The 16,465-nt window shown below is 31.7% G+C and overlaps 3 protein-coding genes across 4 annotated transcripts; 1 reads left to right on the top strand and 2 right to left on the bottom strand.

Annotated features, from left to right (window-relative positions):
* LOC18612101 (17.8 kDa class II heat shock protein) lies at nucleotides 955–5,279 on the bottom strand. The gene is made up of 7 exons (XM_018124895.1): nucleotides 5,219–5,279; nucleotides 4,842–5,083; nucleotides 3,685–3,798; nucleotides 3,358–3,598; nucleotides 2,748–2,859; nucleotides 2,263–2,430; nucleotides 955–1,321 (listed from the first exon to the last, which is right to left on the bottom strand). The coding sequence occupies exons 2-7, from the start codon at nucleotides 4,935–4,937 to the stop codon at nucleotides 1,285–1,287; spliced, it is 768 nt and encodes a 255-aa protein (XP_017980384.1). The 5' UTR covers nucleotides 4,938–5,083; nucleotides 5,219–5,279; the 3' UTR covers nucleotides 955–1,284.
* LOC18612100 (heat stress transcription factor A-4c) lies at nucleotides 9,015–11,839 on the top strand. 2 transcript variants are annotated; one of them, XM_018124886.1, is made up of 3 exons: nucleotides 9,015–9,806; nucleotides 10,490–10,804; nucleotides 10,961–11,839. In XM_018124886.1, the coding sequence occupies exons 1-3, from the start codon at nucleotides 9,591–9,593 to the stop codon at nucleotides 11,615–11,617; spliced, it is 1,188 nt and encodes a 395-aa protein (XP_017980375.1). In that variant the 5' UTR covers nucleotides 9,015–9,590; the 3' UTR covers nucleotides 11,618–11,839. The 2 variants fall into 2 exon arrangements, with proteins under 2 accessions (XP_017980375.1, XP_007048764.2); XM_007048702.2 differs by having other exon boundaries at nucleotides 10,490–11,839.
* Nucleotides 12,586–13,248, bottom strand: LOC18612099 (putative RING-H2 finger protein ATL36). Its single transcript, XM_007048701.2, has one exon. It carries the CDS (start codon nucleotides 13,246–13,248, stop codon nucleotides 12,586–12,588), a length of 663 nt encoding a protein of 220 aa, XP_007048763.2.

Here is a 16,465-nt window from a genome sequence, read left to right as displayed (position 1 = left end):
GTTGAAAAGTTCCATAAAGAGAAGGTCTTGATGAATTATTGTACATTTTGATTATAGATAAATTTATGTTTGAGAATGCGATAACTGACTAGCCTATGCATTTATAGATTTAAGCGTGCTTAGATCTAGTAAGTCATACCCACGTAAGTCCACACATTGATCACAATCTCTCCTGAAATAAAGATGATGTGACATTAATGGAACCAACTCTTATTATTATTATTATTATTTTGAGTTTAATACCTATATATTTATATATATATATATATGTATGCTATTTCAAAGGGTTAATCTTTCAATTGAGCTCCTAACTCCCGTGGTTGCCACCACAACCTTCCGAAGTATTCGTTCTTGAAATTGAAAGAAAATATATAAGTAGCACAAGTTTTTGAACATCATTTGTATTAAGCCATTAACTAGATCCTTTTACAATAGTTAATATCAAATTAAAAGAAAATATATAATTTAGAGTCACACAATTTGTTCATTTATTATTAAAAGTATCTAAAAAAATATTTTGCCAAGAAAACCTTGCTCAGAACCTGGCCGTGGACAAGTCTAATGTAGACTCCTCGTTCCAAACTTATGTATTATCAACTGGTTCAAAAGGCAAATCTGAAAAATCAGTCTACTTGGGAAAAGTGAGTTCCCTACAGCTATTATGCTTGTTTAAAAAATCAGTTTGACAGGGATCCTCTGGTCTGTCAGTTCTTGGAAGTAGCCAATGTAATTCAATTCTCACAATCATGTTTTTTTTTTTTGTAAAGATTAAATAAACACATAATCATATACTTATAATGCTTCCTCCAGTCATAAAATCTTAACAGCAAGTTAAGGCAAGGTGATGACTATTAGATGCACAAATATAATGCCATGACCCTATGCGTGTAACATCCATGCTATGAATTCAGCATAGTCATTAACCAACCCAATCCAAAATTTTGCTACCATAAATACAGAGAACAACATGTATAAACATTTTGCATAATACAATGATACTGCATATACCAGACAGTGTTTATGCTGAACAAAATACCAGGCTCAAATTCTGATGTATTATTCTATAATCATTGGTGCTGCATAAATATTCATTATCCTCGTATTAGGACAGTCGAGGGTACACCTTAATTTATACACGGTCTTAGACAGATCATATAGAAACTGAGATGGTAGCCATTGAGCATTATGGCTTGATTTATATCAATATAGTACATATGCTGGTGTAAAAGTTTTAAGGTACTCCTCTTCATATATGTGCATGTATACTTCCACCATCAGTTAATCTCAAAGTTTAGGAATAACAATACGTAGAAATCCATCCCTGCATCAAAAGAAGTAAAGGAGCCATCTGCATGAGTGTCTTCTGTAATTTGCAAGTTTTTAAAAGCTAGGACATGTATGCAAAATTTCATAAAACTCAGAACAATCCCTCTTCAAACAATGATCATCAAAAATACTTAATTCTACGAATACCAGATAAATGTTGGCAGGCAGTCTTTGCATGGATATGGATGACTAAACACGGAGAAAGAAAGGATATACATTATGTGCCAAGACTCATTCTTTTTTTTTTTTTTGTTTTTGAAACAAAACATTGCAGCCTTATAATTATGCATTATACATAATCTCCAACTGCATTAACTACACGCATAGTCTCCAATGAAACAAAAATAAAAATTCTAGAACTGGGCAGAGTTTGTTGACACAATATTAGAGTTGGAAGGTGCAGAAAAGAATAATACTGGAGGGCAAGATTGATATTCATGACAAATCTGCATATGTTTATGCATGGAAAAGAAGAAAGAAGAGCAAACATAAATTGTTATGGAAAGATCAGATTATTTCATTTGTTGCTTTTTGGCTGAACACATCAAGTATCTTTATCAAATTACTCGTGTACTTGTTCCTAGTTGTAAACCTCTATTGCCACACTAATCCATCTTTTTTCATTATGGTCAGTTTCTGGTAGCCAAAAGTTTAATTCAAACTCGGAGCATCACTCTATTAAATTCCATGTATGAATGCAATTCATATAGGCATGATATACATAATACATAGATATTTATATTCATAGGTACTTTGGTTAATTTATGAAGAAGAAATAGAGTGTTTTTAGAATAAATTTAGCAAATTCCAAGATGCAATAGCTCATACAAAAGATATGTTGCTATAGTTTTATGGAACAGATGTTAGATATAAAAAGATATCCAAAAGCAGAAGCATAAACTCAAGAAGAAATCAAGATATGATGCTGAGACTTACAGAAACTCAGCTGAGACACTGTCCCTGTTCACATTAGTAGGAAGTGGCCACACCAACCGGTACGGCCCTTTTGATATCTCGTTTTTGTGATATGCAGAGATTAAGTCATTTGAGCAACCTGCTGCTCCTTTCCAACACTGGGTAGAGCGTTCACCAGTCACTAGTAAACTGTCAGGAGAACACTATTCATATCAAACAAATGTGAAGATTATTTTAAGTTACTAATGACAGAGGATGAGGAGGACCCTAAAGTGAATATTTAAATGAAGAAAACATGCTTTACATGTACACCTGAATCTTAACAAAATTAAGCATTGTCTAGAAAGGGATACAAAAAGATAGTGTCAAGGTCATTAGAGAGATGCATAATTCCACTCCAACTAGATGTTCTCATTTCATGGTTTTTGTTTATAGGACTAGGACAAATATGAAACAAAAGACCTTGGAACAGATGTAAGAGCATAATAAGAACATATTACTCTTACGTTTGGTCATCAACCTCCACTCTAATGTCACTGATGCTGACACCTGGAATTTCTACCATCATAACATAATTGCTTCCAGTTTCTGCAACATCCATTCTAGGGGACCATATGCCTGCATGAAATGAAAAAAAAAATCAAAAGATACAGTTAACCTATATCAGCATCCAATTACATGATAGACAGAACCAGATTTTTATCAACCCTTAAATATTTGTTGTTGCTGTTATTTTTTCTTCTTTTCTTTTTTTTTTTCTGGGAGTTTAGGATGTCAGTTCAGAGGTGATTGTTGATTTCTCTTCATAACAATTTATAAGTCATTAAAAATAAAATATGGTATTGCAATTTGCACCTACATATACTTCTTTTCACATCAAGTCTTGCATTCCCTATTAAGTGTTTTAACCTTTTCATTAGGTTGTGAAATGCCATCTAGCCTAGATGATTCACTTACTTTCTATAAATCGCAGATCGAACTGTAGATGAGTTTGACTTTTGTATAGAGCTTAACATGTAAGAATTATATACTCATATCAGCAAAACTACTTTAGTTTTTATAAGCTAATACATCAAAAATCAAAGATTATTATGTTCAGATACCAAAATTACCAACCATTAGATCTAGTACATGTTTTCTTCTTAGATTGTAACTGCATCTCTTCACTTGTGCTTTTATTTGGTCTGGCAAACTTAGGAGGGTCAGGCACGGATAATGTCCAATCTAATCCCAGAGGTTGGATTGCTGCCAAATTTGAGAAGTTTGGCTCCATCATTGTAGGCCTAGAAAATAATGGTACTTCAGAAGCATTAGAACTGACCATTGCAGTGCAAAAGGACTTGGGTGATGCAGTTCTCTGGGGCAGAGCAACACAGAATGGTTGCATTAGTTGCTAGAAAATTATTGAAACAAGTAATACTGCTTGAGTGGAAAGGTAAGCACCTCTTCACTTGAAACCTGTCTCATGAAACAAGCTTGATATGTAGACCCTTGACGTGCAAAATACATTCTATTATCACACCTCCGGATCACAGAGTTCAAACTTCCACTGCAGTTCTGTAATGCAAAAATACAGGAAAAAAGAATCAACTTTCTATCACCAGGAAGAAAGAAAGTTGGAAAATAAAATCAGAAACATGGAGGGGAAATGAATGTGACAGTGAAACATGATAAATTAGAAGCCATAGGAATAAAAGTTACAATTTAGTTTTACTTCAGTATATATCTAGTTTTTCCTTCACAGATACAGTATAAAATTGTCATTCTTAGCTTGAAAGAAAAAGTAGCGCTACTTAATTAAGATACAGCAAATGTGCTCACTATCAGATGGAGTCTGGCCTCACCAGTTAGACATAGTGAACACAGTATATTGTCCATCCAACTAACTGATTGGGTGGTTCCTAAGTTTAGCGTACCTCGTGCTTACTTTTGTGACATTAAGCCTACATCAATTTTCCATTTTTGGCAATTTTCATCAATCCTTCTACTTTTTTCCTGGTCAGTACTTGTCTGTTCACCATTCTATACCTCGCGTACAAGAGATATCATTTATGGGTGCGACATCAGGCACCAAATAGGGACTTCATCAGTTCACATCTGTGAATCAGTACAGCTCACAAAGAAGTACAATTTCAGTCTCAAACATTTCCTAAGACATTTTATAAAAGTCCCATTTCTCCGATCAAGTAAATATGAATCAAGTCAGCTCTAAATTTATCCCAATTGCTTCTTAACAAATTACAGCTGATGATTGATAAGTTAATTTGCAAAGGTTTAAATGCTCACTTACACACTCAAATGGCACACTTGTTTCCATATATAAGATAAACCCATGATAACATAAGCAAAAAAAGGCCTTGAGTGTTGGCTGTTCCTTAGTCAACATATTCTGCTTTAGTCCTTGAAGGCAGATAGACAGTCGAGTTTCAGCTAAGTAGCATGTTTAATTCTTGTAATTGAAGAATCCAAAATTTCAAATTGAAGTTCAATTCAGAATAGCAAAAGCAGTAAATAGCTAAGCCAATGCTTTGCTGCATGCCCAGATAATAACAGTGGTAGCTTTTAAAAATGATGATGATAGAGAAATGGAAACGTTTTACCATGGGGAGAAGGTGGGTGGCAGATAAAATATCCTCATTGGGTGAAAAGTGGCTTGCAATGGTGCTGATTCTGCGTCTAGCAGCTTCACTTTCCATTTTCAGTGTTCCAAAGGTATCAACTGCGAAGGGAGTTAAGTTGGATAGCGTGCACGCTCTGTAGAATTTGAGGATTTTTAAGCTTGGCTTGTGTAATCCGAGTGAGTATGAGATATTTTGGGATGGAACCCTGGAGAATAAAATATCTAATAGAAAGAGATGCCACGTAGATGACATAAGAAAATATCAGTCGGAGATACTTTTGGATAAGTGAAATACGCCGCTCATTGCATAACACAAAAGACAAGCTACCACCAACAAAGGAACATAGAATTACTCACTGTCCACACTCACATCCTTGCTTATTTTATTCACCTGCGTTGCCTTCTCTTCCAAGACGGAGCCCAGGGATTAACCGATGGTGGCGGCCATCATTTTTTAATTTTTAATTTTTTTAAAATTAAAGAAAGAAGATTTAAATTTATTCTTTAAGTAGAAAAATTACATATCAACTAATAAATCAAATATTCATATATTATGATATATAAAACTTGATATATAATATGATTGTTTTTATATATTTTTTAAAAGTAATAATTTTTATGATTACCTTTTAGTTATTTTTTATATAAATTTTTAAATTTCTAATTGCCTTTATCGCTTCTAATTCTAATTTTATAAAGCAGTGATACAAAATCTTCCTTAAATCAACCATGTTTAGTCTTTACACTGTACAAAAAGTTTTTCCGATTTCATAATTTGTTAATTTTATTTTGTCTTCATAAGACATGATTTACCTAATTTTCATAAAATTAAGTTATTGAAGTTTTTTATTAAAAATAATTAAATTAAAATTAAAATAAAAAATCTAAAACGATAAAGTGAAAGCTCTTGTTATATAGGTTACGTGTACAAAAATTGAAAAATAAATAAATAAATAAATTTTGATAGTTTATGTGAATATTTATTTTTTTCAATAATTATCAATTTGCAGCGATCACATTTTATGAATCTATAGTATATTTAATTAACTTTTACTATTATATATTATTGATTTTTTATTAAATTTTATCAATTCATCAATTTTAATTTTCATAATTAAATTTTATTGTAAAATTATTTTTGATAAAAAAATCTTCACGAACTTAATGATTTTAATTTTCATTTGAGTATGTTGACCACATTGGCCGAGCCTGCCCCCCACCAAAATGATTGTGGTGAGTACCAATAATTAGGGATGACATTGGTACCACCATGAAATCAAGGATAATAGTTATGTTTATGTTTCTGTTTTTTAATGAGATTTACCTTCATAAACTGGAATTAAATTACAAACAAACAATTCTCAACAAAATAATACTATGTAAAAAGCTAATTATAAAATCGTGACTTTATTACTAAAAGTTAAAAATCAATCAACTAAAATAGGAAAAACATCTTAACCAGTTTATAAATTCTAGTAGATAAAATCATAAACCATAAGTAATTTAAAAACCAAGAAACAATAAGCAAACTTGAAATTAGTAATATAATTTTAATTATTTATAATTGGGTTTAAGTAATGATATTATAAAATGGGTATTAGAACCCTGCTCAAAGCCCCATGGTAGCTAATACTATTAAATTCTGACCTAATTTGTAGGCACTTAATCAAATTAGTTAGGTTAGTCATTAACTTTTCAGGTAACTTATAAATTAAAAAGTGATTTTAGATAAATGCGTAGATTGAATGTATATTTTTTCAAAGAAATATTTTAACGGTTAAAAATTTGAAATTTTAATTTAATGGTCTCGATTCCTATTTGAAGAGATCAAAGGGGTTGTCTCCCATTATAATTTAAGATCATATGTATCCAACAAAATTTCCTTGTCTAGGTTTTATATATAAAAAACAATTTTGTGTATACAAGTAGAGATTTTAGGATTAGTGAAGTTAAGAAGAATAGAATATTTTGCCCTTTTCATGTTCTCCTGAGCTAATGTAGAAACAGAGCAACAAATTCACCAGGGGAAGAAATGACTGAAGAAAAAGGAATCTTTTTCTTAGGAAAAGGATGACATTGAAAGTGAGGGACGTTTCATGAGGTTTTGTAAAAGAGTATTTATCCAAAATGTTTCAAGGTGCTCATGGAAAGAATCACAGCACCAAATTGCCTTCACACACTTTTCAAGCATTACTAAATAAATAAAACCATGAATTGTCAAAGAGTTCTTTAGATAAGGGGATTCAAACTTAGCTTTTTTGAATTAATTAAAAAATACCTGAATTTATCATTAAGTTAAATTCTTGAGTGTTAATTTTTTTTAAGTTAGAAAAGGAGATTTAAATTTAATTTTTCAATTTAATTAGAACATACATACATTCATCATTAAATCAAATACTCAAAAGTTAAATAATTTTTTTAATTTAAAAGAAGATTCAAATTTAACTTTTTAAACTGATTAGAAAATATATGTATTTATTATTGAGTCAAATACTCAGGCATCAAATAGTTTTTTTATTTAAAAAAAAGAATTCAAACTTAATTTTTTAAACTAATTAGAAGATATATGCATCTATCACTAAATCAACGCCAATTACTTGAATGCCAAATAGTTTTTTTTTTTTAATTTAGAAGAGGGGATTGAAACTTAATTTTTAAATTAATTAAAAGATATAAGCATTTATCATAGAACCAAATATTCGAGTGTTAAATAGTTTTTTTTTGTTAAATTTAGAAAAGATATTGAAACTTAATTTTTTAAATTAATTAGAAGATATATGCCTTAATCATTAAATCAAATGCTCAGACACTAAACAATTATTTGTAACATTTTATAGTATAGATATTTATGAACATTTTGATTGAATTTTAATTTCATATCAAACGAAACTTTGGCTCAATAACTTTTTGTATTTTAATTTCAGATTTGGTTCGGGCAATCTGCATAAAGCTATCCATCCTTTCCTCCTTTCTTGTGTTATATATATATATATAATTTGATTTTCAGCCTTTAAAAGGGATATGGTGTCTACCTAGTATAGATGACTCAATCCTATCCTATGAAAAGTTATAGGATTATATTAATCATATGAGATAGGATGATAGGTACTGATGAAATATTGAAACCAGAAGAAATAATGAGAGAACTTGTTACTGTTCGATTTGGAGCCTGGTGAAGAGAAGATTGTTATATTCACTTCCATTTATATACTAGTTACACTTACATGGTTGTTTGAAAGTTTCATCAAAGGAAACTTTCTAATGATAATATACATTAATACAAACAACGGTATAAAATCTAAATGGATCCCTTAACTATAATTTATGACAATCCCTAAATCATAGCTTAATAATTCCTTAAGTACTGTATCTAGGTAGTGCTTTGTGCAATTATTGTAAGTCAGGCGTTCATTTTGCTGGATAATCTTATGACTTCCATTCACGGTAACCTAGTGATTTATATAAATAAATACTTATTTTGGCTGATAAAAAAAGTACATGTCTAAAGTATATCTGGTTTGTTTGTTTCAAATCTTCTTACTAGATTTGTATTAATAAATTTACTGCTTGATTGTTAATGCTGCTGTCGCTACTGCTTGCTATTGCCAATGTTGCTACTGCAGCTTCCTTGTTATAATACTGGTATGGTTGTTGCTGCTTTTGCTGGCTGCGGTGTTTGAGTATGGTTTCTGGTTTTTTGTTGTTGCTGTTGTGTAGTTGCTTCAGTAGGTACGTGCGTAATTCTGACAAATAATGGAATCTTGAACCTTTTTTCTTCAAAAGAGGAACTGTTTATGGCTAAAAAACAAGAACCGTGAGAAACAATGGTTATCACTAATGGTCTAATTCTGACTATGAAAACGTGGAGGTTTTTGAAACATTAGATTTATTCTTCTCCCAGTGGTCAAAGTCAGAGCTGCTCCACGGGGGCGATGGCTGCAGTCAAAGAAGTCTTCTTTTCTCCTCATTCAACTCGAATTTTCAATAATTAAAAGAAGGTAAAAAAAAAAAAAACAAACTCCCTTGCCCTGTTTGGTCTTTCGCCCTGCCCTCTGCCCTTAAGAATATTCAAAACGACCATAACAACAAAAGCCCACGAAGGATGGACGACCAAAGACACCCAATAAAAGTCCCGCAAAAAAGCTTTGAACGTTATACAGGCACGTTGCTTTCCCTCTCTCAAATGGTTGCTACTCAATCAAAAAGTCTAACAAGACTTTATTTTTCTTTGCATGTGTTTCCTCTAAGTCTCTACTTTCTCTCTCCCTGTCCCTCCGGTTGAAAAACCCCTCCTCCCTCTCTTGCTTTATCACCAAGTTTTGCTTTTGGATTGGTTAGAAACTTCTATGCACGAGATTGTTTCTTCAATTTGTTATGTTTTTCAATATCCGACCAGCTTATGCTCCTGGGAATTTTTCATTTTTTCTCTTTGGTTCACACTGGTTTCTTCTCTTGCTTCTGTAACCTGTTGATCCAGCCCTGTTGACAATTTCACACTGGATAAAGGGCCCTCCACTTTTCTTCTTTTGTTTGGTTTCCTATCCAAGGGTTTTGGGGTTTAGAGGTTTTAGTTATAGTTTTCTTGAAAAAGCAACTTTCGGTTGGGGTGATCCGGCTTGGATATCGATTTATTAAAAGCTCAGTTTTGGATTAAAAAAAGCTTGCTTATGGTGCTTTGGCTACAAATTCTTGAGATTAAAAATTCAAGGTTTTGAAGAGTGCAAATGAAATGGATGGATCACAGGGAAGTTCTAATGCGCCGCCGCCTTTTCTTACTAAGACATATGAGATGGTGGATGATCCAATGACCAACTCTTTGGTGGGTTGGAGTGCAACTGGTTATAGTTTCATTGTATGGAATCCGCCAGATTTTTCAAGAGATTTGCTGCCAAGATACTTCAAGCACAATAACTTCTCGAGTTTTGTCAGGCAGCTGAATACTTATGTATGTTTCTTCTTCAATTCGGAAATGGCTTTTTTTTTTTCAGCTTTAATCTCCAATTAGTTTCCCTTAGACCCGCTCAATATAGAAATTTCTTCTTTTTGGGTTCATGTTTGTTTGCTTGCTCAACTTCTTATTCATATTTCTCATTGCTAAATATGTTTTCTATACTGTCAATATAAACATTGACGATGTTTTTCTTCATAATACTATGTCTTGTTGGAAGCGTTATAGAAACTTTTTTTGGATGGTAGCACACACAAACACATGTTAGCACATTTCTGTTGTTTGACCTGGATTCTAATTGCGTTGGTTACAACTGAATGCGTTGAAATGTTCCTGTCTGGATATTTTTCCATGTTCAATGTAACTACTTATGTAATAGAAATAGGTTCTTCTTGGTTAGCATTTTGCAAGAATTTTGTTCCTTGTGAGATCTAGTTGTTTGATTATTTCCCAATATATTCTCTAGCTGCGATCTATTGCTTTTATTTGATCTGATAATGAATTTTTAGTTTTTTCTGTTTTCAATTAATCATAACCTTCATGGTATTGAAATGCAGGATATAAAAGGATTGCACAAGCAGGCCCTGGCCCTGTTTCTAGCCTTTTAAAAGTTAATGCTTCTCCTGTATTATGGTGACTTTTCATGCTTTGGTTGACACCTGCACTATTTTTTTGATTAGGGATTTAGGAAGATTGATCCTGATCAATGGGAGTTTGCAAACGAGGAATTTATCCGAGGAGAGAAACATCTTCTAAAGAATATTCATAGACGCAAGCCAATTCATAGCCATTCCTTGGTACAGCAAGGGAACTCTGGTTTACCATTAACTGAGATAGAAAAGAAGGAATTTGAAGAAGAAATAAAGAGGTTGAGTCAAGATAAGAGCCGGCTTCAGTTGCAGCTACAAAGGCATCAGAAAGAAAATCAGGAATTTCAGTTTCAAATAAGGTTGTTATCTGAGCGCTTCAAGAACATGGAAGACAGACAGAGGCAGGTAATGGTCTTCGTGGCTCAACTGATACACAAACCACATTTTGTCTCTATGTTCAACCAAAAGTCCGAATTTCATAACAAAAAGAGAAAGTTGTTGAATTTTAATCATTTCATTGATGGATATAACACGGTAGAACATCACAGTTTGACTTCTCAGGATGCAAACCTGGGAGCACCTTCTGCTCCTGTATTGAATTTGGAACAGATTGAGAAGTTGGATTCATCTATAAAACGTTGGGAAACATTGTTCCACGGAATTGGAGAAACTATGGATGAGAAAGTGTATGATTTTGGCATATCATCACGGCCTTCTCCAATTGATGTTACTGAACTGCAGACATCTTCTGGAGACTATGACATTGATGGTGAACTTTGCTCACCTTCATCCCATCCATGCTCTCCTCATTCAACAGATATAAATTCATCTCCTGAGCTGGCTGTGTCTGTTTATAAAGCTGACAGTCCCCCTATACCATCTTTTGACCATATTGCCAATCTTAACCCAAAATCTTTTGGAATTGGCGTAACCTCAAAGCATGCTACTCCTCCAGAGACTGAGGCCTTAAAAGAACAGGTAAAAGCCACAGCTGATCATTCTGTGCCAGGGAAGGTAAATGATGTCTTCTGGGAACAGTTCCTGACAGAAGTCCCCAATTCATTAGATGCACAAGAGATCCAGTCAGACCCTGGGACAACAAGTGGAAGAATAAGTGGCAGCAAGCCACTTGATGACCAAAATTATTGGTGGAAAACAAACAGAGTGCACTACCTCGCAGAGCATATGGAACACCTTTCTCCCGCTGAAAGAATGTGATTTTATTTGATCCCTTAACTTAGAGAAAAGGAGCAGCTACTCAGCGCTTGTAATTCATTGAATTTTGCTTCATCTCGTTGTTGTAGTGCAGACATGAGATGCATGCTGCTAGTCAGATCTGAGCTATCATATATATTTATTAAACTTTGTAGGCATATGATGTTCAGATATTAGGATATAGGACTATCTCTTTATGTACCTTTATCTATATTCTTTTTTTTTTTTTTTTTAGAAATTTTCCTTTTTACTTAATAACTCTGTTCCTCATCTTGAAGTAGCTCTATGATGTGGGAATGTAACTGATATTGAAATGCAGAACAGGATTTAATGTTTGAAAAAGGAAACCTTTCTAACTGCATTTATCATAAACATCAAATTAATATTTGGCAAGAATCAACCAACAAGTACAAAATTGAAGGGGCCATTAGACTGCGTAATTCAAAGCTATCTAATTAGGTTGTATTGTTATTCAAGGATTTCATGTTGTTGTTACGTATTCCAGTTCAGGGCAAAATTAACAACTTTGGAATTTTGTCAGTTTATAAGACTTACGTGATGCTTAGCAATGCAAATTAAGTATGTGAGCAAGAAATCACGGCAGCATAGTTGTAAAGTTTTGACCAATACATGAATATTACTAACAATTTGGAGAAAGGATGAAAATGTATATTTATTTAAAAGAAAAACGTGAGGGGCCAAATAAAATAATTTAGAGATTAAGGACTAACGTGGAATCCAAATAAAAGGTTAGGAAATATTGGTGGGATTTACTTTATTGAATATTGCTGTGACATCCCAACCCTATGTTCTCATTGAATGTCAGTAACAAGATTTACATGCACGGCGGGAAAACAAAGATCAATACCTTGATTAAGACTTAAGTACAAACTAAGAACAAAAGCGAAGGACAGCTAATTAGAGATAAAAAGTAAAACCCAACTCTTTCCAGTACGGACTAAGGAGTAGCATCAGCCATCAGTTGGCATCGGAAAGCGGCATAACGGGCACTTATGACTCGTATTCAGCCATTCCTCGATACAATCTCCATGGAAGAGATGCGAACAGGGCATGCTAGTGATCACCTTATCTGTTCCGGAGGAGATCAGTTGCTCCATACAGATCATGCACTCTTCAGTATTATCAACTTCAAGCTTCACTTTCTTCAAAGCCTGGATGGATTCTTTTGTTGCAGGAACCGGCTTTGGTACTTCTTGCATTGACAAATCCAGTGCCCTAGCCTCTAACTCATCTTCCCACCTCACGAACTTGTTGACGCAGAATACTATTGTTGGAATGATGTGTAATCCACAAGTAATTCTCTCTCTTTCTAAAATCAACTTGGCCTCGGAGAAAGCTGCGTCCAATATCCTTTGAAGATTGCTCTGATGCCATCCAGCTTCACGTAGACGATAAGTTACATATCTGTGGTGTCCATTGCAACCAAACACAAATTCTGGCAGAAAAAATTTTTCCTGGGTTGACTCCTCCAGGGCCTCTCGCACATTGCCATTATCATATTTAAGGAACTTACGGATTTGAAGACGAAATCCGGCTTGGAAAAGGTGGGGAATGACGGTGAATTCATGCTCTACCTTCACACAGCATGTGAACCTTGCTTCTCTTCCTGCCATGATCAACACTCTCTTCTTTTTGCAGAAAAAGGGCAAAACGATGATGGAGATCAACGTGTGTTTACTTGAAGAGAAAGACTCTGCAACAACGTGTGTGTTTACTTGAATGAAACCTTTTGAAAAGACGGTACGCGCTGTTATATATAGATAATCTTCCCCGTATCCAACTCCCGATTGTAAGAGGATTTGGTTGCTTTCGGAAACAGAGGTCACTTTCCTTAAAGGACTAGTGCGCTTGTCGTGCAATGAGTTTAGGAAAGTAAATTTTTTTTTTAATTAAGTTGCAAATACTTTATGAAATAAATACATAATAATAATTATATTATTATATCTAATTATTAATATATATTGATATGTATAAAATATTATTTTATAAAATATATAATTGTTGTTATTGTAATCATCATTGTATTTGTTGTAATGCTTTTATATAAAAACATACCTATAAATAAATCTCACGATAAAACAAAACTTTAAATAAAATTTTCAAACTTACATAGAATAGGTAGTAAATCAATCTCATTTGAAATTTTACCTTTAGTTAGTTGATGTGCACCACTTTTCATTAATTACATTTAACATTAAAAATTAAAATTTGTATTAACTCAATCTCTCTCAAAATTCTAATTAGTTGATATGCACTACTTTACATTAATTACATTTAACATTTTAAAAAATAAAATATATAGTAATTCCATCTCTACCAAAATTCTCTCAAACTCTATTTTTAACTAGTTGGTATGCACAATTTGCCTTTAATTACATTTTTTTTGAACTTGCCATTAATTACATTTAATACTTAGAAACATAGAATATGTAGTAACTCAATCTATTTCAAAACCATATTTTAGCTAGCTGACCCTTTACATTATAAAGAATAATTATTTTTTATATCTAGAATATTAACAGTGAGAGGAAAAAAATTTAATCCAACTCCAACCTCAAACCTCAAGGTCACATCCAAAAATCCAAAACCTCAAGCTCACGTCCTAATAATCACGTGTCAAATTAAAACCCTATCAAATGTCAAGCCAAAAACCTTTTAGGACTTCTTTTAAATATAACAACCTTTTAGGACTTCTTTTAAATATAACAAATCTTTTTTGATTATTCATAATTTTTAATTCTTAATTTACTGTAAAAACTTTACCATAAATTATTTGTTAGCTTGAATAGGACGCCACATGTTGTATAATCAGTTATGTATTTGTTTGTTGATGATGAAGCAAAAGAGTGTAACTGTACAAATTATATTACTTTTTTTTATTACTCATTTTTCTTTTAACTTTCTTCTCTTATTTATGCTCATAAATTTTAGACAATAAGATAGACTTGAAATAGGTATTTTAGTATTGTCAAATTTCATGTGTTTAATAGAAAATATATTTTTTAGCTGTTGAATGAAGTAAAAAACTTCAAAAACATTTATTTTGAAAAATTTATAAGAATTGTGTACCTTTATATGACTATCATAAAAAAAATACTGACATGTAAGTAAGTAAGTTCATGTTTTAAATTTGGTTAATTTTTATTTATTTAGTTCTCAAAATTTTTTTATATTATTAATAAATTTATAAAATGAGATTAATAGAACAATTGGTCTTGTTAAATAATTAAATAAGTATCGATGTCATTTTACTTATAAGCGAAACTCTCATAAAATAATTGACTCTTGGATTTAGGCTTTATTTTTAATCTTTTAAAATATTAATAATTGTAATAAAGTTTATGCAGATGTGATTAGATTTAAATTGGATGTTGGAAAAGGGAAAAAAAATATGGAGAGAGAAAAGGGAAAAGGGAAAAGGGAAAAGGGAAAAGGGAAAAGTTGAAGTGAAATTGAGAGAGTGACAATGGCCAATGGTGACGTTATCCTGACTCTCTTTCCTTAACCATTTATTACATCATGGTAATTTTAATAATATTGGTTAACCAGACTTACCTAACCAAGGGTCAAATAAGGAAGCCCATTTAACTGTTCTTTTAAATATAGCTATAGCTATTAAAACCGCCTTAAGCAAAAACCGTTCATCAATTTTCTTTTTATTTTTCTCTAATTAATATGCATCCTATAAATTATTTGTCTTCCTACCATGTAATTAGAATATAAAAAGTAATTAGAACTATATACGGAATATCAAGTAGATCAGATTTTTATTTTAATTATAAAAAAAGTTAATTAAAGTATATTCTTTCTACTAACTTCAATTTTATTTTTATAGTTTTCCTTTTAAAAATTATAAATTAAAGTCATAAGTAGCATCATTAACTTCATGATACAATGATACTTATATAGAATACAACAACCATGTTTCGGAGTGACTTTTGTAGGATTAATTGAATTTTCTTAAAAACTTAAGTAGTGTTTATAATATTAACTTTATTTTATAAAAAAATTATAACATGTTTAAGTTGATAAAAGGGAAAAAAAACTATAAATATTATGAACTCTATTTTATTCACAATATATCTGTTACAATTTTTTTTTCATGACTTTTTTAATTGTTGGGAAATTTTAATAATGAGATTCAACCTAGTTAAACTAAAATATGATTTTATATTTGATACTCTAATAACATATAGTTTCTGCACACTATCATACTATCAAATGATGTTACCTTATTATAAAATGTAAATTTTTAAAAATTTAAAATTAAATATTAATAATTTTCTTTAAAAATGCATAAGAAATAAAACAATTTATTTTTTGTCTCTTTCCAACTCTCTCTTAACCGTTCTTTTTTCTTCTCTTCTTCTTTAATATCTCTCTAATTCCCTCCCATCTAATCTCTTCTTCCTCTTTATTTGGTTATGAGTAGGTTTGACAAAAATGTAAAATTTCAATTAAAACATGATTCTAAAGTATAGTATACACTATGAGTGCATCAAATATAAACTTTATATGTATTATTAAAATTTTCAATACATTAATTATGATTGTACTTTCTTAATTATTTTAATGCATTATTAATCATCACAAAATCACTTTTCAAAAAAAAATCATAAAAAATCAAGCCAATGATGCAAGCTTATATCTTTTGAATTAATTTTTCCATCCCTAAACCATTATTATATACAAATAAAAAATACCCATTGATGTACATTTATTCCCTCTCATGATCTATACTTTTATTAGGGTTATCCAATATGATGTTTGAGGCAAATGGTAACGAAACAAATGGCCGGCGCATGTAACTAAGGTAAGAAAACAAAATTA

This window comes from Theobroma cacao, chromosome 1, assembly GCF_000208745.1.
Source record: "Theobroma cacao cultivar B97-61/B2 chromosome 1, Criollo_cocoa_genome_V2, whole genome shotgun sequence".
In the NCBI taxonomy this organism is placed as follows: Eukaryota; Viridiplantae; Streptophyta; class Magnoliopsida; order Malvales; family Malvaceae; genus Theobroma; species Theobroma cacao.
The sequence above is the reverse complement of the archived record's forward strand: the minus strand, read 5'-3'. Positions and strand labels throughout refer to the sequence as shown.

Excerpts from the sequence above, each read along its gene's own strand:
- LOC18612101 (XM_018124895.1), bottom strand. The coding sequence starts at position 4,937 with ATGGAAAGTGAAGCTGCTAGACGCAGAATCAGCACCATTGCAAGCCAC. Across the intron at positions 3,599-3,684 it reads GACAGGTTTCAAGTGAAGAG|AGAACTGCATCACCCAAGTC; the intron begins GTGCTTACCTTT and ends GCTCTGCCCCAG. Across the intron at positions 2,860-3,357 it reads AACATGTACTAGATCTAATG|GCATATGGTCCCCTAGAATG; the intron begins GTTGGTAATTTT and ends CATTTCATGCAG.
- LOC18612100 (XM_007048702.2), top strand. The coding sequence starts at position 9,591 with ATGGATGGATCACAGGGAAGTTCTAATGCGCCGCCGCCTTTTCTTACT. Across the intron at positions 9,807-10,489 it reads TCAGGCAGCTGAATACTTAT|GGATTTAGGAAGATTGATCC; the intron begins GTATGTTTCTTC and ends TTTTTTGATTAG.
- LOC18612099 (XM_007048701.2), bottom strand. The coding sequence starts at position 13,248 with ATGGCAGGAAGAGAAGCAAGGTTCACATGCTGTGTGAAGGTAGAGCAT.